The 25,924-nt window shown below is 33.0% G+C and overlaps 3 protein-coding genes across 10 annotated transcripts; 2 read left to right on the forward strand and 1 right to left on the reverse strand.

Moving 5' to 3' along the window:
- The first annotated feature begins 547 nt into the window (after window positions 1-547).
- On the forward strand, window positions 548-1,024 carry LOC122298906. The gene has a single exon (XM_043108749.1). It carries the CDS (start codon window positions 548-550, stop codon window positions 1,022-1,024), a length of 477 nt encoding a protein of 158 aa, XP_042964683.1.
- An 8,844-nt stretch (window positions 1,025-9,868) lies between these two features.
- Window positions 9,869-15,525, reverse strand: LOC122298585. Of its 8 annotated transcripts, none has more exons than XM_043108402.1 (11): window positions 15,372-15,477; window positions 13,763-13,769; window positions 13,159-13,571; window positions 12,391-12,594; window positions 12,040-12,278; window positions 11,643-11,852; window positions 11,426-11,518; window positions 11,237-11,332; window positions 10,517-11,125; window positions 10,363-10,405; window positions 9,869-10,070 (listed from the first exon to the last, which is right to left on the reverse strand). In XM_043108402.1, the coding sequence occupies exons 3-9, from the start codon at window positions 13,565-13,567 to the stop codon at window positions 10,772-10,774; spliced, it is 1,605 nt and encodes a 534-aa protein (XP_042964336.1). In that variant the 5' UTR covers window positions 13,568-13,571; window positions 13,763-13,769; window positions 15,372-15,477; the 3' UTR covers window positions 9,869-10,070; window positions 10,363-10,405; window positions 10,517-10,771. The 8 variants fall into 8 exon arrangements, with proteins under 8 accessions (XP_042964336.1, XP_042964338.1, XP_042964334.1 ...); XM_043108404.1 differs by lacking the exon at window positions 13,763-13,769 and adding an exon at window positions 14,968-14,973 and having other exon boundaries at window positions 15,372-15,459; XM_043108400.1 differs by lacking the exon at window positions 13,763-13,769 and having other exon boundaries at window positions 15,372-15,525.
- Window positions 15,526-21,559: 6,034 nt separating this feature from the next.
- On the forward strand, window positions 21,560-22,024 carry LOC122298907 (pentatricopeptide repeat-containing protein At3g04760, chloroplastic-like). Its single transcript, XM_043108750.1, has one exon. The coding sequence runs from the start codon at window positions 21,560-21,562 to the stop codon at window positions 22,022-22,024; it is 465 nt and encodes a 154-aa protein (XP_042964684.1).
- Window positions 22,025-25,924: the final 3,900 nt, after the last annotated feature.

Genomic DNA, 25,924 nt, shown 5'->3' on the forward strand with positions numbered 1-25,924 from the left:
TCTAAAAAAGCATCAATCACTTTTGAAAATATTCAAATAAAATATGCACATGTGAAAGATGACAATCAATCATCTTTCAAAATTTTCAAATTTAATTTTCAAAAAATTCATGCACATATGGAAAATGTATTTTAATGCTTTATGATAAAATATTAATTTTGAGCCTTAATCCTTATTTCTAATTTTTAAGAGATTTACAACATTATTCTATAATTTTAATGTGAACTTTTTCCCTTCTTGCTCATGCTTGTTTCCTTGATGTGCTTGACTCCATTGTATAGACAACTTGAGTTTGAGACTTCTTTATTCTTTGAATTCATTTGTTATCATCAAAATCCATGTGTAAATATATAATTACACAAATCTTGAAATCTTGGGTTCAACAGTTGTAGTGGCATGGAAGCTTTGGAAGAGAAGAAATGAAATGGTCTTCCAAAAGGTATTTACCAGCCCCTCAACCCTATGGAAATAGATACAGCAAACACTCCAAGACCTCAGATTGATCCACAACACCAATTCAGAACCTACAAGGGACATGCTAATCCACATGAATCAGTGGAAAACACCACCAATTGATCACTACAAGATAAACTGGGATGCTACCATTGACCATAAAAAGTGCAGGATAGGAATTGGCACCATCATCAGGAACTGGCAGTTGCAAGTTATGGACACCAGGAGAATGAACAAACCTTTTTTTCCTGATCCTCACCTTGCAAAAGTATATGCAGCCCTGCAATCAACACTACTGGGACTTGACATGGGATTGACGAAAATCGTTCTAGAAGGCGATACTCTTAATGTTGTGAACAAGATCAATGGAGCCAATGAAAACTTGTATAAGGCAGGAATGATCATCTTAGATGTTAAAAACTCTCTAACAAGGTTTAAAAGTTGGCAAGTAAAGCATGTCAACAAATCCTCAAACAAAGTAGCGCATTGTTTAGCTAAGGATGCACTTAGTAAAGACGATGCATGTGTGGAACTTGAGGAGTTCCCAAGTTGTATTGCTACTATGCTTTGATTTAATATGAGGAATTTAATATATGGTTTCAAAAAAGAAAGTATTGGATTAGCTATATCAAAAGTTAAAATTTGGCGAATATGTTATTTTTTGGCTTTTAGCTAACTATTCAAAATTTGAACTCCACATTGAATTAGCCATTGCACTCTTTATATAAAATAAATATATTTTATATTATTATTTTTAATGCAATTTTTTATTTTTTTAATAATTTTTTATTTTCATTTTGATAATGTGCTACAATATCCAATAATCATTTTCATTTTCACAATTCAACAATATAGTTGTTGTCCAAAATTATCACAAAGTACACATTTTTCCCATACAACATTCTGCCCATACTGCTACCAACATGGTTGCTGCTCGCATATTTTCGCAAAATACACATGAGCATATATTTTGCAACCCAGAATGTCCAAACAAAAATAGCTACATATATATCTCAAAGAAAACTGGTCGCCTTAATTCATCCAGTGGAGATTATAGGCATAGAGATTAACTCCTTCACTGTTGGAATAAATGAATTCCATCAAAAGTAAACAAACAAAACCAAGCCTAATTCAACCATTAAAGGTAAACAAACAAATCCAGCAACCTAGCTGGAAATAGTAGGACCAAAGTTCACATGCTTATTCATCTAAAACAACAGAGCAAAAAACATGCATTTATGACTCATGTGCATAACTGAATATCTGGAGCAAACAAATCTGGATTTTCCATACTTACAACCCAAAACATAACAACAGTAGTACCCATAGTTGCTAGTCAATACTTACATCACAAAATATAACAATGGCAGTACCCATACTTACAACCCAAAATAACAAAAAACCACAAAGTAGAATGGCAATAGTTGCAACCCAGCCCAATATCTATGTCAATACAATCATTCCTTTGCACATAGTTGTTGTCCAGCCACATGAATGGCATCCACATGTGGCTACCAAGCCACTAAAACCAAGACAATGTGTTCTATTATAATATTAAATAAATTAAAAAAAAAAAGCCGCAAAACATAAACAACAAATGACTACACACTCCCCAAAGGTTGAGATGTAGATGTAGATAAAAGCTGCTTCTTTGACTCCTTGAAAATTTCTTTGTAAAGATTTTGGAAATACTCTTGTTGCATTGCATTCATGGCAACAAGATCTAATCTCATAATCTCTATATCAATCTTCCTCTTCTTTTGGGCTAGCAATTCAAATCTATTAGAGTTCGCCTTGCTGACCACTTTTCTTCTCTCCACCATGCACGTGGTTCTATCACTACTCATGTGAGTTAAGGTAGCACGGAATTCAGAGTCTGAAGCTTCTCTAGCCTTCATCTTTCTCTCCTTTTCTTTCTCAACTTTCTTGCCTAGAGGTCTCTCATAAATGACCTTGACGTTGTCATCTATTGTGCCATCTCCTAGTGGATTCGAGTTCGTAATAGCTAAGCGTTTCCGGTGTGGCTTCCTTCTCGTTGACAACATAGACATATGTTGATGCCATTTTGGTTAGTGTCTCAAAGATACCAATAGTGTTCCATGGTATAAGTGGCCTTCTTAGTCTCTCTATACATACATAATTTTCACATTTTCAATCTAAATATGCCAAGTGAGAATGTGAGAAGAGAATTTCTCGAAAAAAAATTTCAAAATTAATGAAGTTGGAAATTTATACGTTGTCTTACTTCATTGCACCATTTGGATGTAATGACTCTACTTGGGCTACAGCAGCACAAAACTTATTTGTTCATTTTTTGATCACCGACCATCAATTTGTCAATGACACAATAGAACATTCTGGATTATTAGGTTTTTTATATTTATTGTAATAATTACTAATTCTTTCCCACATTTTTTTGGATCTCTTGTCAGTCCCCATTATAGCAAATGTTGATCCAAGCTGACATGAGGAGATTGTCCTCCTCTACAATGAAAGATACATCTCATTGAGTTTTCTTACTAGGTGGCCTTTTTTCACCATCCAATTGTGTTGTTTGGAGTACAATATTATGATATCTACTAGCCATTAGGCTTATGGAGATACCTTATTCACCACTTTGCAATATAGTGGTGAAAATGGGATATTTATCAAATGTGGTGTCCATCCTTGATTCAAGTATAATTGTACAAAATTAGATCTAGATTCATAATTTCAATATGCTAAGTAAACAAAGTCTCATACTACCATAAACAATTTTACATTTAAGATGAAATGCTCAGTAATGGAAACAAACACAATAATGACATTTAAGCTGCGAAAACACCTGCTATAAGTTGCAATGTGACAGTTAAGGCAATTAGATGGTGGAATGGGACAGTTTTTGTAGATAAGAGTAAGAAGTGTTCTTAAGCCAATAAATTTTTTTTGGCAAAATCTATAATCTATATGAAGTTATTTCCCTTCATGGTTCATGCCAAAAGAAAATATATTTATATATTGCTGCTTTTATCTCACTTATCTCAACTCAACTAATTGATATTTGAAAGTTGAAGACCCAGATAACTCATCACAAACTATTTATGATTTGTGGATTAGTTCCAACAATTCTCTCCTCATTAGAAAAGTTCAAATGCCTTGTACTATCAACTTGACATTACAATATCAAATCCATACTTTTAAGAAAGAAATAAAGCTGATATAAGCAAAGCTCACCACATTGTAAATATCATAGGTCCAAATTAAAGGGTTTTCTAGATAACCATCGCAATATAACCAAAACCTCCAACTAATACTCTTAAGAATAATGTCCTTGCCTACTTAAGAATATGGCAAAGCTTTAGAGAAAATTTTCAAATTTCTCACATTCAAGAAAGGAATTACTTTGCAGTAGAAGCTAAGTAAAAAAGAATTTGAAATATATGCATGGTTCATCACCTAAATAAACTTTTGATCTTCCTGAGAGGAAATAACTTATAAATTCCTAGCCAAAATTAACCTTGAATTGATACATCAAAAATTTAAGCACAAAAAAACTTAATTTTCACCCAAATTTCACTCAACGCAAATTTCACCCAAGAACACGAAATATAAGAGAAAGAAAGGAAGAGAAGATGAAACCTACTTCAGCCTATACGAGAATCATCCTACCAATACCTTTCCCCTTTTTTAAAACACATAACCATTACTGTGTTTCAGCCATGGACCATGACCCTTCTTTAATTCCCACCAACCCACTAGTTTCAACACGATGACATGTTAACCATCAAACTTAAATACTACCAACAAATTTCACCCAAATTTCACTAACGAATTTCACCCAAATTTCACACAGAGTTTCACTTAAGAACATAAATGAAACATTAAGAGAAAGAGAGTAAGAGAAAACCCACCTGTGAGAAGGCCTTCGGTTTGAGAATGTACAATTTTATGTTTGAGAAGGGGCTTCGGTGTGAGCAGTGCCAAGGAGGAGCTGGCGACAGGAATGAGCAAGCGATGGGGATGGGTTAGTGATAGAGTTGTCTATGGCAACGAGAACTTATCTTGGAAGGAGCTTTTTATGGCGACGTTGACGAGTTGGAGAGAAAAAACACAAAAGGAGGGAAGAACACATTGGCCTTTCCTTTCTTATCCTTGTGCACGACCTTGCAAGCCTTCAACTAGTGGATTTTGCATCTACCATGGCCATAGCCAATTATTGTACAGTTCCAAAAAGTAGCATATAGTCATTAGGTCTAGCATCGAGGCAAAAAACCAGTCATTGGCTAACAAGACTACCAAAACTCGTCTTGTTATAATCTCTTCTCCGTGAGCTTGGTGTTTCCTTGTCTCAAGCCCCCACACTATGGAGCAACATTAGTGCACTGAACTTGGGCTTAGGGGCATGTTGGTGATCACTCTCCAAGTTTCTTCACTTTCATTATTTAATATTCAACCATTTATGCCTCTTATATCTTCATAAATAATCAAATTCAATAGCTAAAGATTTGAGTCCAGACTAAATCAAAATAGAAACTCCAAACAACTTGGAGCTACAACTATATCAGAGAGGCATATTTGCTTGAATTCAATTGCACTTTTCATTACCTTTCTGTGTGTATTTATACACAACTTTACAAGATGCTAAGGCATCAAGGAGAGAATAAAAATAGTTACAAGAACTTGAGAGAATAACAAACAAAATTATCTACTGCTGGCAGCAGTATCCTCTATGCTAATACGCCCCCTCAAGTTCAATGGGGTATCAACAACATTGAGACTCGTCCTAAGTTTGAGAAGGTAATAGATTAATGAGATAAACAGTCGTGTCAAAGGCTTCGGCCTAAAAATGAAATGGAAGAGAAGCATGGGCCAAAAGGACAAGCTCAATTTCAAGGATATGCCTATGTTTTCTTTCAACAAGTCTATTTTGTTGATGTGTATGAGGGCATGAAAAAGGGTGATGGATACCAAGTTTTTGGCACAACGGAGTGAGAGGTTTGAATTCACCACCCCTATCGGTTTGTAGGGTGATCAGTTTGGTATTGAATAATCTTCCAATATAAGGAAAAAAATAGAAAATATGTTTATAACTTCAGATTTTAATTTCAAAGGGAAAAACCAAGTAAACCGGGTAAATTGATCAATAGAGGAAATATAGTACTTGTGTCCATTTCTAGAAACATTAGGGACTGGATCCAGAGGTAAGCACAAATTAATTCTAAGGGCTTAGTAGAGGAGGCCCAACTAGTGGAGAATAAGAGTTGATGACTTTTGGCTAGAGGACACTCGGTGCATTTGAAGATGATAGCTGTGGGAGAAAGCTTCAAACAGTTGGTGTGTAGAATGTGAGAGATAAGAGTGAGTGAGGGATGACCTAGCCGACGATGCCACTGAACAACTGAGGTTCTCTCCAAAGTTTTGAATACTATTTCGGTAGCTGTTTCGGTTAAAACATTGGAACAAAATATTTTGGTACCGATACCATTTTGGGATAGTCTATATATAACAAACTAATTATATATGTATAAATTATATTTCAAAATAATATCAATGCAAGTCTTAAAAATTTAAAACATATATTTATAAAACTCAATAATATTTCTAAGTTCTCAATCCAATTATTTTAAAAAAATAATTACTCATTTTTATCACAAAAATGGGAGTAGTGATTTGATTTTTAATCTTCAAGAAAAGGGAATTAAAAAAAAGTTATGAAAATAGTCTTTAGATGTGATAATTAGAGTGAAAGTTATTATAAAAAAAAATTAGAATTTTTACATTAATTATAAAAATTCACTAATTTCAGCTAGTACCGGTACCTGTACACCAAAAACTGGTTGGTATTGACTGAAATACACTGATACTGTTGATATTTGACCGAGTATGAAACAAATGCATTTTTTGTACCAGTCACTATTCCGATATGAAAAATACCAACTGGTATGGTACAACATTTAAAACTTTGGTTCTCTCCCATAGATAAGCAGGTGGAGAAGAGGAAGAGGCCAACGCAAAAGGAAAAATATAAAGTCCATCACGGATTGGTCCTCTCAGGAGGAGCTTTCCCATTGAGGTGTCCTTCACAGAAAGTGAAAGGCATGAAACTCGAAATAACAGGAATTATCACCACAGAATTTTGAAACCAAAATTAAATTTTTGGTAATGCTAGGGACATGAAGTAAGTTGGGAAGCAAGAAGGAAGAAGGGGGGAAGAAAGAGAGGAGTCACCAATATTTTGAATAGAGAGGCTCAAACCATCACCCATTCGAATCTTTTCACCACCATCATACTATTCAAATGAGAGGTTTAGGTGAGATCATGGGTTATCTGGTGCGTTGCAGCAGAGTTTGGGTACCATGTGAAGTCGGAGAAGATGCTTGGGCTTGTAAAATTTGCATAGAAAAAAGGAGACGCATATTGATAACTGAGATAAAACCGATGTCGACACTGTAGAGCTACATGGCAAGATTTGTGACACACTTGGCATGTTGGTTGTTGGTTTTATTGTTGATTTGGTTGGGCAACAGGAGTGAGATTTCTACCACCACGAGTAGAGTAGTTTGACCTGCCTCACCCACAACGGCCATTTCGACCGCCACGAGTAAAGCTTCTACCATGACCTCCAGTAGTGGTAAGAAGGACTGTAGGTTCAAGAGAGGTAGTACTCTATGCATTTTGTGAGAGTCTACTTTCATGAACAAGCAACAATTGATAAAGATCATTAGAAGAAATGGGCTCAGCCCATGTGTCTACAGATGTTATAAATGACTCATATGTAGAACGAAGTCCAATGAGAAGGTAAGTAACAAACTCTTGCTCGGGTAAGGGATCACCAATCGCAGCAAGTACATCTACGAGAGAACAAACCTTGCCAAAATAATCGGTGATGGTTTGATCACCTTGTTTGAGATTAGCAAGTTGAGACCTCACTTGAAACTAGTTGGCTTGTGAATGTGATGCAAACAGGGAAGCAGGTGAAAGCCAGACCTCACAGGAGGTGTTTGAAGAAAAAACATGGCCAATTATAGATTCTGAGAGGGAGGGGAACAAGATGTTGAGGACCATTTGATATGTACGTTTCCATGAGGAGAAGTTTGGGTTGGGTTGTGGAACAGAGTGGGATTGGATGGGTAGAAATTCAGCTAGACATGAAAGAGTGCCATCAACGTAGGGATAGAGGTCTTGGTCTCAAAGGTTAGCATTAATCTGCACTTTTCACAAAGGATAGTTTTTTGTGGTTAGTTTAGTGGTAACGATATGAGAGAAGGAAGAGACAATGGAATGATTTGGCGAGGGAAGAGGGGATGGTAACGCCTTGGATCAGTGGGACTATGAGTCACAACTCTCTGAGACCATATCAAAGAGGCATTTTTGCATGCCTGAATTCAATTGCATTTTTCATTACCTTCCTGTGTTTATTTATACACAACTTTACAAGATGCTAAGGCATCAAGGAGAGAATAAAAACAGTTACAAGAACTCTTAAGAGAATAACAAATAAAATTGTCTACGGTTGGCAGCAGTATCCTTTATGCTAATAAACTGAACCTGTGCAAGCTTTTACTTTTTATATCCTTTAGTTTTTACCCCAATTTCTTCAGTTTTCTGACGTAATTTTTCACCATTTAACCTCTTCATCTTCGCATAACTAAAACCAAAGAAAGAGCACAACTTAAAGCTCTAGAACTAAAAGCTAAAAAATTAAAAATATATATATATTGCACTGCATCAAGTAAGCACAAGTCAACACACTTCTAATCTACATCATTTACCCTATGTTTTCACTCATTTTCTCCTCAATTCAGAAGCCTCTATAAACTTATTCCTTCCTATTTAGACCATGGCAGGTGTTTGTCCATATGCATGAGCCAAATTGGATAAAATATTTAATTGAACAAAATGCACATTAGCACGGCAAATAGGGCGTAGTGACCTGTTTTGATTTAGAATTTTTGTTTTGTGTTCATCCCTTACATAACAGACCCTACCCCTTTCCTTGTGTCTATTTATTTTTTCTCTTCATTTCCCCAATATTAATTTGCCATAACATCCGTCATCACCTAACAAGCTCCAACAGTTTCACCCTTCACCTCTTTTAAGCTTCTCTTTGCAGATTTAGTTCCTCGATTGCTATGAAACTCTAAACACTTCTCTTCCTTCCTTGTCTCCCTTTCTAAATATTTATTTAGATTCCTCCGCCAAACGAAACTCCAAACTCCTTACAATGGGTCAAGATGATTTTATTCTTATATTACTACAAGAGATACTGCTTTTTGTGGCCAAATTTTTTTTTGCCTAGCAAATTATTTACTTATAAAAAGTCAAAAATCACTATTATAATGTACTATTTCTCATAATACATGGAATATGGTGATATATTATCGTCACGAAAATTATATCTATGCTTATTTTTTCATTGTTTCCCACTTTCACCGCAAAAAATATTTATAGCGATAATGCATATCATGACAAAATATTGTTAGAATATTATTTTTTAATATTATTACTATTTTAAGATTTAAAAAAATTAAACTGTTTATTATATTTTATGTAAAAATTTAAAAAATTGTAATAATAAAATAAAATAAGATAAAATATTTTTACTATCTAAACAGCGCTATTGACTTTAAATGTTTGTAATTACCAAGTTTATGACATTCATTAAGGAGTAAGATCCACGTCAATCGGTCGATATCACAGCTACATGGATAGTACATTCTATACATAATATCTTAAAGAGAAATTTTATAAAAGTCTTAATAACACACCTACGAACTAATGTCACACTAGTTGCCATGCACTTAAGATTGGGTTTAGGTGTTGAGAAATGTTAAAGTATATTTTGAATAATAGTAAAAAAGTAAATAAAAAGTAATAATTGAATATTGAATAGTAGTAAAAAGTAATAAATAGTAATAAACAAATATAGAAAAAATAATAATAAAATAATAAATAATAATAGAATATATTGAGAAATGTTGAGGTATTCTCAAAACCCACGCCAAATTCATTGAGTTGAAGGAAATTCATTGCCCCTTTCCTTGTCTCCAAGAAAAGAACGAAACAGATTCCTTAGACAAGAGAAGGAATTCACAAAACAAAACAAAAAAAATATTTATTTATAATTAAAGGTTTTAGCTCTTTTGCATCCTCTTCTTTTCCAAGTTTTTTTTTTTTTTTTATCAGTTATTCTTTTCTTTTTTTGGTGGATGTATTCACAAATCTGTGAACTTTCTTGTCCAATCTCAAATATTGTTGCTTCTATGAGTTTTGGAGTGATTTTCTCAAGTAAATTTTTGGTAGATACACGTCAAAGAGAGAAGCGTGGGACCAAATTGGGGGGACAATTTGGATATTTACGTTTTGCTTTTAGAAAAAATAAATTAATTAATTAAATTAAATAAAACTTGTGTGGGACCCAATCTACTACTAGGTGTACGATGTAAGACTTCCTTATAAAATTATATAAATATATATATATATATATAGGAGGTTCATACCAGCAGTCTTGTACAATGAGATGATATATATACATGTACAAGACAATCCTGTTGCTGTAAATTAAGGCTGACTGATATCCGTTCACATATCCAGCTTCATGGAATCCAGTAGTATGCTCTTCTGGAATCTGATCGTTCCTATTCAATAACAGCATTATGCGAAATTAGAAGCTCGTGGCCATAATTCCTACCAGATCTATGCATGAAATTATAATCACCTTGAGCATCCTACAATTTTTCTTATAGATTAATGATAACAAGAGGTAGAAAATTGGTTTTTCTGAGATTCAAACACAGTTCATTTATGCAGAAAATAAGCACGACCACCTCAATGGCTTGGTTTATGCTGTTAAATCATTTCAAGGTACAACTTAATTCCTTGTATAAAGTGGGCCAAGACTTGCATCCAGACCAGACCAAGGTAGCATACCTGATTCAACTATGGCACCTTTTCAAAAATCTATGTCAGCTTCCTACAAAAAAGTAGTTCATATCATTATATGGGAAAAAAAGAAAATCAAATCCAAACTGACTTGTGAAACACTACATATCATTAAGAATATCTAATAATAATTCCTAGTTACCATTAATGAAATCCCCCAGCACAATCTTGAGCATCAGGCTTGATCATTCACGTAGATATAATAGGGTTATCATCTTTGATTACTAAGTACCACCACAAAAAACCTTTTCCCTTTCTTTCTCATGACACCTGCCGTATTAAACAGAATTTTCGATGCTGACCAAAATCCATCTTGGTTCTTCCCATACTTTTCAGCTCATCTCCTCTTCAAAATAAGCAAAAAATCAAAAAAAGGCCTTGGCTCCCAAAATGTAGCCTAAACATCCCCCGGAGCATCTCGTTGAGACTCTCTGTGGGACTTCATTTTTGACATGTAGGAATTGATTCGTTGATCAAACTGTTTCATGCGGTTCCTAAGGGCTAGCAAATCACACTTCAATGTCTCAAACTGGTCCTTGTGGTATTCTGCATTGTTGAAATTTTTCTCATTTTTGGCAACAATGCGGTGGAATTCAAGGCTGTTACACACAGATGGAGGTGCTCCAGGTTTAACGGAGTGTCCCAAACCTCGCACATAGCCCGATCCCGGCCCCTCTCTGAATGCAGCTGCTGCAGCATCATTTATATTTTCATTCTGTTCCATCTCATTCAGTGTTTCAACCACTTGATTCTGGGTCTCATGCAAGTTATAAGAATATAATTTATTAATTGTGCCAGTAGCAGGGAAAAATAATCTGTATTCCATGGATACTTTTTCAATGTTGAGCACATGTTTACTCACATGACTGTGTTCAGTTGTAGCATCAACAAATGTAGACTTCTTCCTCGAGCAGTGTATTTCCTTGTAAGATGCTCCCAGGTTTGGACAGCCCTGACGCTAGTAAAAAATATTCAACAATGGACTCATTGTTAGTAATGACATTGATTCATTACAAGATCACGACCATGTCACCAACAATAAAACTATTACCTTCTCTTCCATCATCCTAACAAATGATTTTCTCCCACAAGTGTGCTTCACCTTTTGCTTCTGCCTATTAGCAGTGTTTTGCAAAGACACCTTCTGCAACCATCTCTCATAAACTTTCAAAAATGATTACTCGTGCAAATGGGAAAGAATATTGCTGCAGTAAAAGATATTGAACCATCACAGGCTCTTATAAACCTCATCTTCCAAACTTAATTACCTTGAATCCTTCGCTGTTCCACCTATCACATAACCATTCCCAGACTGGCTGTTTTACCAGTGTTGTCCCACTAGACAGTGCAATTTCATGTGAGCCATACTCCAAATATTTTTGGCGCAACTGATAATGGAAAGCATTATACTGCCGCGAAAGTGCCCTTATCACTGTTTGACGATGATTGGCTTTTGTCCAATCTAATATAAAATCATCCTAATTAAAGAAAACATTTTACCAATCAGATTGCCAATAAATGAGCAACAGATAACATTAGAAATTATTAAATGACTATATATATTTTTTATAAGGATTTTTTTTTTAATTTATTAAGCGAAGCTCTGTATGAAGTATTTTTAACGACTATATAGATGTAAAAATCATAAATTAAATCACTATTTACCCGGACACGATCAATTAATTCCTCTTTCTCATTTTCGGGTACATGAGTCCAGCTAGCTCGCCTCATTTCCGCATGCAACTTCACAATCCATGTCACTCGCCCAGCGAAGATTGTGGCATTTTCACACGATGGAGCTGTTTGGCCCTCCTTAATTTTCAGCGGTATCTTACCTAGCTTGCGAAGGCGATCAAACCAAGTGCTCTTGGCTGCACCACGACCACGTTTCCTTGTGGGTGGAACTATAGAATATGCAATCAATTTCTTATAGTCAATTTAATTAGAATCAGAGTCCACCCGAATTTCAGTGTTTCTAAATCCTTAATTGGGGAAATCGATTACAGTAAACCTTACCATTCACTTCCACATTCGGCTGTGCCTCGGTTGCATCATTGGACCCCTCAATCTTCTTTTCAGGTGCTTGCGCTGAGTCATCAGAGCCTATGCCAACCTCATCTCCTAGATGGCCTATGGGCTGTTGTGATTGTTGGGACATGCTTCTGGCTGCAGACACTTGGGTACCTTTCCTTCTCACTTTCGAGATATGCACCATTTTTCCTACAGACAAGATAGGGTTAGGCGCCATCCACACACCTATAGTGAAAAAAGAAAGTTACAGCAAGGTAAAAGAGAAATCAAGAGAATTGCTAGGTTGTTCCATCTGTAATGCCAGAAGTTTCTACACTTGATACAGCGTTGGGCAGAACAAATGATTTTCTCTTTCACCGATAGTTTTATCAGCTAGCACATCCAGCTATCATGCATGAGCCTTTGTAATTTATTTTACTTCACAATCCCAAACTGCGGTTAACTTGACTAAATAAGGACTAGAATTTCTGTGGTTAAAGTTCATGAACTGTGCAGCTATGGTTCCATCACTTCCTGATAATTTCAAATTTTCACATCTAACCTTTCGGACACTGCTAGAGTTTCTTTCTCCTGTGCAAACAGACCCAATAGACTGGACATGTTTTTATATCTAATCTTTCTGGCGCCACAAGCAATGGATTGCAAATTTGCTAAAATTTACTGAGTGTAGGGATTAGAAAACTAAGGAAAGTGCTTATGAAAATTGCATTGTGTGAAAACGCTTCAACAATTGTTGAAAAGTTGAAGATTCACCAGTTTGGAATGTTGGATCTTGAGTACCTCCACGATGCCTTGCAGAATTATCCATAAATGCTCCAGCTTGAAGGCCTTTTGACATATCATCCATGTCGTCAATGACATCTTCACTATCATCTTCACTGTCATTGACATCTTTACTATCATCTGAAAAAGTAGTATTCAATAATTCTTCCTCCCCATGAAATATCCATTTTGTATAACGGGGATCAATCCCAATTATGAACAAATGATCCTCCACAGTCGCTATTGGCTGGAAGTAGTAATTACGGCATCGACGACATGGACACCTTATCCTATCACTTCCACGTGCATTGGCCAATGCCATAGCCATGAATGTCCTGACCCCTTCATCATATTCATTGGATCTAAGCCGATCAGAGATATGCATCCAAGATTTGTCCATCTTCCTGTCACATTAACAAGAAGCAAAATTGAGGAATGCAAGAAAGAACCAAAGTCCAAAACCCCTTACTAATACACTTACATATGTTCTACCTAAAATTAGAAGCAGTTCTATCATGCAAATGATAGATATCAGAATTTTAAGTGTTAACAGTCCATATATTGCGATTGTTCAGCTAAAGAAGTGAAACCTAAACTCTTATCTTCCTCAAGTATTCCAAACTCAAATAGCCAGTGAAAGTCAACAATCACTCAAATATGAAGATGCAAGGAAAAACTCAAAGTATTATAAGATGTAGATGGTGAATAAAAAACAGTGAACCTAATAGTGCTAGTTGCATACTCAGTTATTAAAAAAAAAAAACAATGAGTGGGCCTCATGAAAAATCATACTCACTCTGGGCATGGCTGCCTTCGCATTGAACACGTGGTGGAGAACATATGTAGTCAGCAATTGCTAGATTTTAACTTCTCCAGGGTGACTTAAAAAAACTTCTCTACCATGACAGAAACTTTCAATACCATTTAAAAACAAGTTCTATTGATGGTAAATGACGAAAAGTCAAGTTTCAGCCAAAGGGGGTCCCGAATTAGTCATCATGTTTCTAGGGGAACACGGCCACATTGGGAACAATTGAACCATATTGCTTAGGAAGAATAAGTTCTTGCTCTTTATAAGGTTCCACTGGAACTCCAATTGTATCATTGACTAATCCTTTTGGAGCATAAGTCATGTCTAGGCCTTCCATTGGTTAAAGCAGGAAATATGAAATCATATCTTCCAAAATAAATTAGGGAATGAAGCATTATCCAGAAATGCTATTCTCACTTTTTATTATTACATAGGTGTTTTTGCTGAAGCATTGTCCAAAATTTAGGAAATGAAGCATTATCACATAAAAGTTTTTTTTTTCTTTTTTTGCCCATGGGAGAGAGAGAGAGAGAGAGAGAGAAGAGGCGCGCCCGCGGGGGGGGGGGGGCGGGGGGGAAGACGATGACTAATACTACAGGTTTGCACCTGTGGATTTTGAGTGGCAAGACCCCCAATCGCATCCCTTTTAGCAGATGTATTCCACCCCTAGCAGATACTTTGGAATCACCCTAATAAAATTCATAGTTCACCAACCATGTAATTCCTAATCTTATAAGAGGTACGTAAACGTTGGGAAAACTATGGGCCCGTCTGGTTATGTTTTCAAGAACCATAATTTGATTACTATTTTAAAGATACAAAAACAAAACTTACAAATATGATGTTTTCAAATGTTTTTTTTTTAATTATTATTTTTATTATTATCTGAAACTGGTAAAAGAAACAGTTTCGAACAACAGCATTAGTTGACTCACAAAGTGAACTAAATCGAGTGAATTTACATTAGGGATAAAAGTGGACTCGCTTACCTCTATCTGTGAAACCACGAACATCCCAATGTAATCAAGAAAAAAAAAATTGTTAGAACAGATTAACAGGAATAGGACCTATACCAAGAGTTAATATGAAAAATGATTCATACTAATGCTCCATTTTTTCCCATAAGCTACTAATATTCATACATGGAAACAACAGAGAACAAGATTTTAGAGTACAGTTTTCAAAAATCTGGACACACAACAGATGATGGCTCCAGGACATTGAGCCCAATGAAAATCAGATGGCCGAAATAAATCGGGCGCCCGATCGGTTATAAAAGAAATGAACGTTAAACCTAAATTTGAAAGTGTTATCCTATTCACGTTTCCTCACCAAACGAGTATGTCGACAGTAACTAAAGAAGAACAATAATCAAATGCGGAAAGTTGATGACCTCTCTGTATACTCCTCAAACCCTAACGTTGCCATTGCCCACAACAAATCATTGCCATTAATGATCTTCCTCTTCTCCTTCTGGCACTTATCGCTGGCAACCCAACAAGTTACAGAAACGCCAAATAGTATATAAACTCCAGTTCAGAAATTTCTTTTTGGCGCGCATTTTCGTTGTTTTGAGCGCTAAAATCTGAATCAGTATTTTTCCTTTACCCGTTCGGAATTTTAAGTCTAATTTTAAACTTAATCCAAAATTTAAGTCTAATTTCCTTTATCCTTTCGGAATTTTAAGTCTAATATCTAAATATTCAATTCTCAAATTAATAAATTCATCTCAATTTCTCTTTATATTTAGGACTTATAATTTTTTTTAACTTAACACCTCTTTACAAGCGGGATCCAGAATATTTTTCAACTTCTCATAAATATATCTGAACTTAATATAACATCTAAACTCACTACTATTTATAAGGATTTCACTACTTAGGTGGATCCCATAAAACTCACTTTACGATCTCAACTCATTATTATTTATAAATAATTTAATTCATCTTAACATGTAAACGGGACTTAAAACTAGCAATTTTAGATATTTTTTTATCTTGAAATGCTATTTATCATCACAAATCACATATTATTTTTTATTTTTCTAGTTAAATATATATATATATTTACATATTACTATGTATATGTTTTAATATAATGACAATAGCTATACTAATAGTCTACTATTAATACTAATATGCTATTATATAATTTATATAGTTATACTAATCATAATAAGTTAATAACTAAATCACTATAAGTATAACTATATATATTTAGTATGAATATATTATTTATATTCTTTAATGTATAACTCTCATATATAGTAATAGTATATATTAATATTTAACATATTATAAGAGTTATAGTATAAATTATAATATAGAAATTATAATATACTAAATCACTATAACAGTATAACTAATATTAATATATAGCTAATACTAATATATAACTATACTAATAGTCTACTATTAATACTATTAAATAGTTATACTAATCACTATAATTAATACTAATATATAGCTATATATATAGTATATTTATACAGTTGTACTAATACTATTAATCTATTATATAATCTAAGACTCTCAGGCTATATAGCTATAACTAATATTAATATTTATATTAATACTAATAATATAGAATATAGTTATACTAGCTGACTAATTCAACATAACTAATATTACTAATATAATATAACTATACTAAATTACTAATAGTCTAATACTAATACAATTATATAGTTATACTAATAATAAACTCATAATAACTAAATCATTATAGTCTATAACTATATATATATATTTAGTATCAATGTATTATTATCTTCTTTAATGTATAACTATTAACTATAATATATAGTACTAGTATATATTAATATATTAACATATTATAAGAATTATATTATAAATGATAATATATAATATATTTATAAATTTATAATGGTATTAGTATAGTTAAATTAATATGTAATATGTTAGTATTTAATCGCTATAACTATATAGAGTATTACTAATATAGTATTTAGTAAGAGTATTATTATTATTTAATATAGTATTACATAGAGTATTAATAAATGCGTGGGGTTTAAAAAGATATAGTAATACTAATATATTACGTATAGTATTATTATTACTACATATAGTTATTAGTTATAGTATTATTATTAGTGTATTATTAGTTATAGTAAATAAGTTAATAACTATTACTAATTTACTATATACTAATAGACTAATAATATTAGCATATTACTAATATATATATATAAATAATAGTATAATATATGTATATATATTAAATATATCACAATATAATTATATAAGTATTAAACAAAATGTCCTTAGATTAAAAAAAGATGGTGGACCGACCGGACTAGACTGGCCCAGTCCTTAGGGAGTTCGGTCCAGTCCAAGGTGGGAAAACCCTGTACTGAATAGGTTTGGGCCGGTCCACAAAATCTTCTAGGATCGAATTAGACCGAACCGAACTGCCTCTAAAAAAAAATTGTTGATTTGGAAGTATGGAAATATTCTATTTGGAAGCCGGTCAAATCATACCTACTATTTTATTGACATGATAAGACCTGATTCGTTAGAAAATTTTAAAATTAAAAAATAATGTTAGATATGGTCTTAGAGTGTACAAACTCAGCATATTTCTTTTGAAAAAAAGGTGAGGTTTATCATTAAAAATTAACTTTTTCATATAGATTTCCGATTTGTTCATTTTTTTTAAAAATGAATGCATGAGACTTGCCTATCCTAAAACTGCAATTTTTTTTTTTCAAAACTTTGAACTTTCAAACTTCTTGTAATATTGACTATGTGCACATGTTTATGCTATTTTGGAATTAATTGCGGGAAGTAGTGCCAAATTTGAAAGTTAAATAGTTTGGAATATGTTTAAGGGAAATGATGTTTCCACCGAGGAATATTATCGACAAAAGCTACCGATTGGGTTTTTTTTTTTTTTTTACTTAATATTTAAGAAAATATTTTTTAATGAATTTGTAATTTTTTTTAAAAATATTTAAGGGATTTAAAAAAAATGTCTGAAAAAAATGGCCTTTCGGTGGGAATTATAGGTGGAGGAGCCTCGGTAGGTGTAGTAACCAAAATTTTAAAAACCATTCTGTTATAGTCAGAAGTGTCGAAATTTTTCGTGCCGGAACAGTAACCAGCGCAATGTAGGTATATGTTCTGTTTTGAGATCAAATTCTGGCCGTTCTAGCCAATTTCGGCCGAATTCCAGTATTCTAGCCTGAATGGTAATTCTGGTTCGAAATTAAGTTAATGTTGAAACAATGACTCTTTTATAAATAAGTTGAAGAATGAGGAACAAAATTGTATTTTTATAATCCAGTCAATTATCCCAGCTTCTAATCTCCCCTCCCTGTGCGAGACTTCTTCCACAAATCCTTGCCAAAACACTTTTCACCCTTGACTTGTCACCCAATGTCTGACACTGAATGGACCAACTCCATCTTGTCTAGTAAAAATTTATATATGTGTGTTTTTGAATTTTGCAACACCCCAACTTCAAATTGCCACAAAATTTAAATTTATAATACTTTATACCCATTATAAAAATTCTATACCGTGCAAGTCAACTTGGTGTGTTTACTATAGTTCTAAAAATAAAATAAATATATCAATAAATATGTGTTTTACATATATGTGTTATTTCAAGATTTGTATTAAAAATTATTATTAAGTTTCTCAGTATATATATTTTTAAGATTTATATTAATGTTATTTTGAAATATAGTTTATATATATAATTTATCCATTTAATATCTATCCCGAAAGGTACCAGTACCAAAATATTTTTTTCCAATGCCTCAACTAGAATGGTAAACGTAATGGATTTCAAAACTTTGGTAGCAATACCCTATGTTTAAAATACTTATGAATTTATTAATGTGAAATATACATTTTCAAAAATCATTATGTGAGCATGTTATTTATTATTAAGCCTATGATGTAGGTATCTTTGTGACTTATTTCATGCTTGTCATGACATTATATCTCTATGGTATTGTATATTCATCCACCCATGATATCATGTCTTTTTATGGCACGATATCTTTGTGATATATTAGTGATTTTTTGTTATCATGTGTCTTTGGATAACATGTTTGGTTGAAATTTGTTGTTAAGATAACAAATTGTATTGCTCACAGTATTCTTGATTTGGAATCTACAAATATTTTATTTAAGAAATTATATTTACAGTTCATGAGTGTGCAGTCTCCGCCTACTCCATTTGAAAAAAGTGAATAAATTTAAGATCCAAAAACTGTATATTCTAAAACTATATATAGCATTACTGATAGTTGATGTTGGAAAATAGTTTGGACACTTGTCATTGAAATTTTGTGAACTGGGTAAAAGTCCAAATTGTAATGGAAACTTGTCCATTTTCTCAATTAAGTTGTCAAATTGTTTCCTAATGTGTTTAAGGGTCTTTTGTGAACAAAATTTGTGTGCTTTTTTGGACACTATTATTTTGACCTAAAGTTTTTCAAGCCACTTCAAGTTCACATCCTTCATAAATTGAGGGGAAAAAAAAAACCAGCAGAGTTCCACTAGAGAAAACCAACGTTGAAGAAATCATTCATAAGCTCTAGAGTTATTGAGAAAAAGATGTAAATTACATCAGTTTGTGAGTTTACTTTTATAAAATCTATATATAGTGGTAATGCTTCTCTTTTGAACTTATGTACGTTTTATTCTTGTAGTTAATTGGCTTTTTAAATTTGGCTGCCTTGAAGATTTCTTTTATAAATTGAAGAGTTTTTTCATCTTTTTAACGAATTCTTGCATATGCTTGATTTAATATATTGTTTGCATAATGGTGATTTATGAGTTATAATAATTTTAACGGGGCATAATAACAAAAATATGGTCAAAACCCTTCAACACTTATTCAACATACTTGGCCCCGTTTGGATATGCAATTAAACTTATCTCATCACGTCTCATTTTCTCATCTTAACATCTAAATATTACTCAAATATAAATATTTTTCAATTTGTCTTTCAAACTTGTCATCTAATCATTGTAACTTTCTCAAACTTCTATATAAAACACAAAAAACAATTCAATTTTTTTCAAATCAGAAAATAAAAATAATATTCTAACAATATTTTAACGTCATAATATTTTTATTCAACTTTTTTCTCTTATTTTTCAAAACTCAATTAAAATATTAACTTAAACTATTTCACTACTATTTATAAACTATCTTACTACTATTTACAGATAGGGGTGTAAACGGTCTGGTTCAGTCCATTTTTCAAAACTGATTACGCACCAGTTACCCTCCTAAACCGGTACTCTAGTTTGGTTCAGTCTGATTTTTCAATTTTAATGTACTATATTATATATTATACAATATAATATATTATAGTATATAATACTTTAGTAATAATATATTGTAGTATATTATAATATATATTATAATTGTACTATATACTATAATGAAATATTATAATATATAATATAGTGATATATTATAGTATATATAATATATAATAATATAGTATTAGTATAACTATCAATATGCACTATATAATATTAGTATGACTATTAATACAATAAACAAAATTATATAAGATTTTAAAATTTAATATTATATTAATTAGTAATTTATCATATAATACAAAACTATTTTATATATAATTATATATTATATATAAAAATTATATACAATAGAAAAAATTAAAAAAAAATTATATATATGAACCGGTCTGATTTGGTCCGATTCGGTCCAGTTTTAGAAAAAGAAAAATCGAAACTGGACCCATTTTGAAAAATAAAACTGGTATTGGACCGAACCAAACTTGGGACAGGACCAATTCCACCGATTTGGTCCGGTCCGGTCCGGTCCGGTTCACATTTTTTTTACACCCCTATTTACAAATTTCTCATCTCATCTCACTATGGAAATGAGGCCTTATTGTTCTAACTTAAAGTCGTTGAGTAATTTTCAATGTTTCATAATATAAATAACTTCTTTGTCAATATTTTTTTTTTTTTTGGAACAACATGAACTTTTTTTATTTGAGAAAAGCTTCAAGTCGGAACTGATGTAAAACTTAAAATTACACCAGCCAATAAATAAGAGACACGTAAGAGTCTCATGTAAAGTATCATGATCCACATATGAGAGGATTGCTCTCAATTCCGCAGAAGTCTTCATTTCACAATTTATTTCACATGTCACTGTCATTTTACACTTCATTTCCACTTTATTTCACACGTCACTGTCATTTCATACTTCATTTCACAATTCATTTCACACTTGCACTCTCTCTTTTTTGTCCCTTACATACTATTTCTCTCCCTTTCGTTGGTTTCTCTCGAAATTATTGTAATAGGTACTTTTGTTGGTTTTCAGTTTTATCTGCGATAGAAACAATGAGTTCGAGTGAAAATGTAAAATCAGGAAAAATGGGTATTAATGGGATTAGACCGAATACGATTCGAAAGGAGTTCAAGTTGGATTCAATGAATCTAAGTTTATCTATTTCTTTAGTTACTAAGATTTTTCGAGTTTTGAGTTGCAAAAGAGTGTTCGCCTTGCATTTCTTTGCTTGGATTCTTACCCGTTTTCATTTCAAACAAGGATTCCATTATGCGTTCTGTAAGAAGAGTTGTAGAGATGCTGAATGAAGTCGGCGGGTCATGTCGAACCTCCAGGGTTCACTCGCTGATTGAAATGCTTAACAGTTTGGGTTCCTTTGAAATGACGAAGTTTGTGATAGAAATTACTGAGAGGAAAACCGGTTATTACAACATTTTGATTAAGTGTTGGAGATGTGATTTTGAAGGAGCCAAGGGAATATTTGATGAGATGAGGCAAATGGGTAGTGATCCAATTGTCAACACTTACAAGTACCTACTTAGTAGTTTATGTAGAAGTGACAAAATAGATGAAGCTTGTCAACTACTTGAAGAAATGCAAGAAAGGAATTGTCTTCCAAATCCATTAACCTTTGAGATTTTCATTTATCACTCGTGTAGACTTGGGAAGTTCGATCTTGCAATCGAGTTTCTTGATAGGATGATTTCAAATGGTCTTGATAGTAGAAATTGTTAATAAAATAAATAACAAAGTGCAAATAGAGATATGAGCATGTGAATATTTTCACAAGAATATAAATAGAGACACGAGCATGTGAATACTTTCACAATAATAAAGTAACAATTACTTTCACTTTAAAAAGGCCTGCAATACTTTGGTAACGATTAAAGTAGTAGAACTTGTTAATAAAATAAATAATTAAATGTAAATAGAGATACAAGCCTGTGAATACTTTCACAATGATAAAGTGACAAGTACTTTCATTTTAAAATGGCATGTGAATACTTTGGTTGAACTTAAAGTAGTAGCATTAACATTAACAAATGCAATGGCTTCTCAAAAGTTGTCATTAACAACAATCCAAAATATGTCAAACATTTCAAAATATATCAAAATGGTTTCTCAAAATATGTCATAATCCACAAAGCAACTCCAACAAAAGCATTTCATCCAAAGCTTGAACATGAATGAATTAACGATTTTGTGATGCGTGAAAATTCCACGAAGCACCAAAGTCTTGATCCTGTGACATGGTCAGATCTTGAGACATGTCAAAAGCAGTTGCATAACTTTCCGGCATATTCCTACAAACAAAAAAAGAAGTTCATATTAAAAGATGAATAAATAAAAAAATTAGAAATACAAATAAACCAAGTGGCATAGTATTCAAACATGTCAAATGCAGTTGAAATAGAGCCCGGTTGTGAATCTATGTGAAATATAGTTGAGCTTGGTTCCCCCATATGCCTACAAAAAAAAAAAAAAATTAGATTCCTTAATAAAGTAAAAAAACTAGATTTAAGTAATTAATTAGAAACATAATTGTCACATTCTAAGTACCTATTTGATGTACAATTAGTTCTAACATGGTCCTTTTGTTTACATATACTACATCGTCACTTCTTGGTTGGACCATTTTCCTTTGGGTTCTTTTGGCGTAACGATTTGGGCCTTCCTTTAGGCATAATATGTGGAGGATTTTGTAAGGTGAAATTTGAGAGTAATTGCCTATTGACCGGTTGTGCCTCCTCAACGTTCCTGTTATCAACATTCATTAATTGAAGTTCTTACTAAATATTCTCTATGCCCCTTGAGACATGCTCATATCTTTGAATAGACTGCGATCCCATTTCAACAACTTCATAAAACTGCCTTATCAAACGATGTTTCATGACAAATGTAGTTGGGATTGTGTCCACTGGCCCCTCATCGCCACATATGCCATGTATCACGCGACTCTTTGCATTGATTGTCTACCTCTCTAAGACATATGATTGCAGTATGATGTTCATCATAGACTTTTTTTTCCCAAAATATGTAGGCTGTGGCGGCATAAAAATCCAATAAATTCAAATTGACAACATGTACAAGAAACATTGAGCTTCTCCCTCCCAATTGTTACTTCATATGCAGGACTTTCTTTCCCATCATGTGTCACCAAATATATTTTCTTCCCATCTTCCTCACGTGTTTTAGAGGCCTTGTATCGTTGGCTTTGAAATAGCTCTTCTTGAAAGTGAATAAATGACCTTCTTGTATAGATCTTAGCTGCTTTCTCTTCCACTTTGAAACAAGTTCTCATAATTGGTTTCGTAGTTTTTGTCTTCACATCTTTTTCTTTCTCACTGAGATAATGAGTGTTCAATGCTTTATCATATTGATAGACAAAATCATGAACCATTGTACTTGAATGAACAAAGTCTTTAAAAAACTTGTTCATACTCTCACTGCATTGAGTTGTAGATATTCCAGCACAAAATATGCCTCTCAAATAAGCTGGCACCCACTAACTATGGTTTGTCCTGCAACTAACTATTGTCTTTCAATTTGTACTTTAATAATATTTTAGTCCATTCAAATTCAAATTCTTCAATTATGAGTGTTTTATGAATACAATGGTAAAAATCTTGCTGAAATTGTGGGTACTTATTATAGACACGAGCTAGATGTTTAGGAACTTTTTGTAATATATGCCATAAACACAATTTGTGAGTTGTATTGGGCAATACCTCCGCGATGGCCTTAGCCATTGCATTGTCATCATCAGTGATTATTGTTGTTGGAGCATGACCAAGCATCGCCTCTAGCCATGTTTTCAGCAGCCATTTATAAGACTCCACTGTCTCATTTATGAGTAAGGCACATCCAAACATCACAGATTGATGGTGATGATTAACTCCAGTGAACGAAACAAAAGGCATCTTGTAGCGATTGGTGAGGTACGTGGCATCAAAAGTCACAACGTTTCCAAAATATTGATATGCATCTCGTAATCTAGCATCTGCCCAAAAGCAGTTTCCTATCAATCCATTTTCATCAACTTGGATCGAATACATAAAGCCTAAACTATTACGTTCGCTTTCCAAAAAATAAGTGTACAGGCTTTGTACGTCTCCCTCTCCCAGAAACTGTCTCCTTCGATTGCTCAAATAATTTTGAACGTCTTTATTAATGCAGCCGATATTATAGTCACCACCAGACTCCTTACTCAAGAAGGACATTATTTTTTGTGTTGGTATCCCCGACTCATTTAGTGTGTCTATTAAATTTTTTTGCGTTGGTGTTACCTGTCTATGCCCGCGAAGAAAACTTGTACTCCTAAGTGTCAACAGCTCATGATTATGCTGGAGTACAAATTTGGATACAACTCATTTTTCTCCATCCTTCCTTATTGTCATCATTGCTTTACACCCAATCTTTGTTTCTGCAGTCTCAGGTCTTACTCTATCTTTCGATTTCAAATTCTGGCAACGGAACCCCCTTCCCTTGAACAAACATATTCTACCCCAATTAGTGATCTGTCTTCCTTTGCCAAAAGGGTATGGTTTGTCGAATGCTAAAACCAGTTCATCTAGAGAAGGCTTTATAGCAAGTATGTGCATCTTCTGCATCGTCAAATTGTAGCCCCACATACGGCTCCACATATGAAGATGACCCGATATTTGGTTCATTGGGCAAGCTCTTATCTTCTTCAACCTCAACATCCAAATCTTCAATTATTTCAATTTCATCGGCACTAGAATTTACAGAAGCAAATACCTCAACATTATCCCTAGAAATACTCATCTTTCAAATTTTTACTTCACCTAATATCATGAAAAATGTTTCATTTAGAGAACAAAAATTTCATGCACAATAGTTAATAATTTAATGGAATTGTACCCAAAAATAAGATTGGCTATAAACATCATTAATTAAAATAAGGTTGCACTACTGGGAACATACTTTTAGTTCCAATCATTATTATAGAGGAAACAAACAAGGAAAAAATTTGGTGGTTCTATACCTTAAAAAGTAATTTAAACATTATTATCATAATGCACTTTTTCAACTTAAACATATTTTATTCAATCATGCAGGTAATCTCAAAAGTTTCTGGTTTGGGATCATGTTCTTTACCATTTGAGTTTTATTAAATTTTTGGTGGGCCATTATGTTGCAGATCAGTAATTTGTAATAAATTTTTTATTTTTATTTTTCTTCATGTTAGTGGATATGGCTTCAACAACAATCCAAAAAAGTCATTTTCAAATATATAAAAACAAATTTTTTTGTCACAATGCTATGCTACATATTATTAAGTTACCGAGACATTTTTTTTTTGTCTTTTTTTTTTAAAAAAAAGGTTAATGATAAAAAAAACAAACTTTTTTTTTTTTTAAACTTGACAAACTGTTTTGTGAGACAGGTTAATGCTACAAACTAAACATATTATTTTGCAGTACTTATCAAAGTAGAAAAAGAAAGCTTAAAGCAAAATATATACATATATATATACTGGAGCACGTAAAAAATTTCAACACGTTTGAGCACGTACAAAATACCTCAGTTTGATCTGAAGAGAACAATAGCGTGTAAGGAATATGTCTGAGGAGAGCGACAGCGAGTGCGAGAGGGTAAAGTCTGAGAAAGGGT

Source organism: Carya illinoinensis, chromosome 16, assembly GCF_018687715.1.
Source record: "Carya illinoinensis cultivar Pawnee chromosome 16, C.illinoinensisPawnee_v1, whole genome shotgun sequence".
Classification (NCBI taxonomy): domain Eukaryota; kingdom Viridiplantae; phylum Streptophyta; class Magnoliopsida; order Fagales; family Juglandaceae; genus Carya; species Carya illinoinensis.

Bases quoted from the DNA above. Each gene is read 5' to 3' on its own strand.
- LOC122298906 (XM_043108749.1), top strand. From the start codon at position 548: ATGAATCAGTGGAAAACACCACCAATTGATCACTACAAGATAAACTGG.
- LOC122298585 (XM_043108397.1), bottom strand. From the start codon at position 14,007: ATGTTCTCCACCACGTGTTCAATGCGAAGGCAGCCATGCCCAGA. The intron at 11,333-11,425 runs GTAATAGTTTTA...ATTTTTTACTAG, and splicing joins TTAGGATGATGGAAGAGAAG to CGTCAGGGCTGTCCAAACCT. The intron at 11,126-11,236 runs GTGAGTAAACAT...CATGAGACCCAG, and splicing joins CTACAACTGAACACAGTCAT to AATCAAGTGGTTGAAACACT.
- LOC122298907 (XM_043108750.1), top strand. From the start codon at position 21,560: ATGCGTTCTGTAAGAAGAGTTGTAGAGATGCTGAATGAAGTCGGCGGG.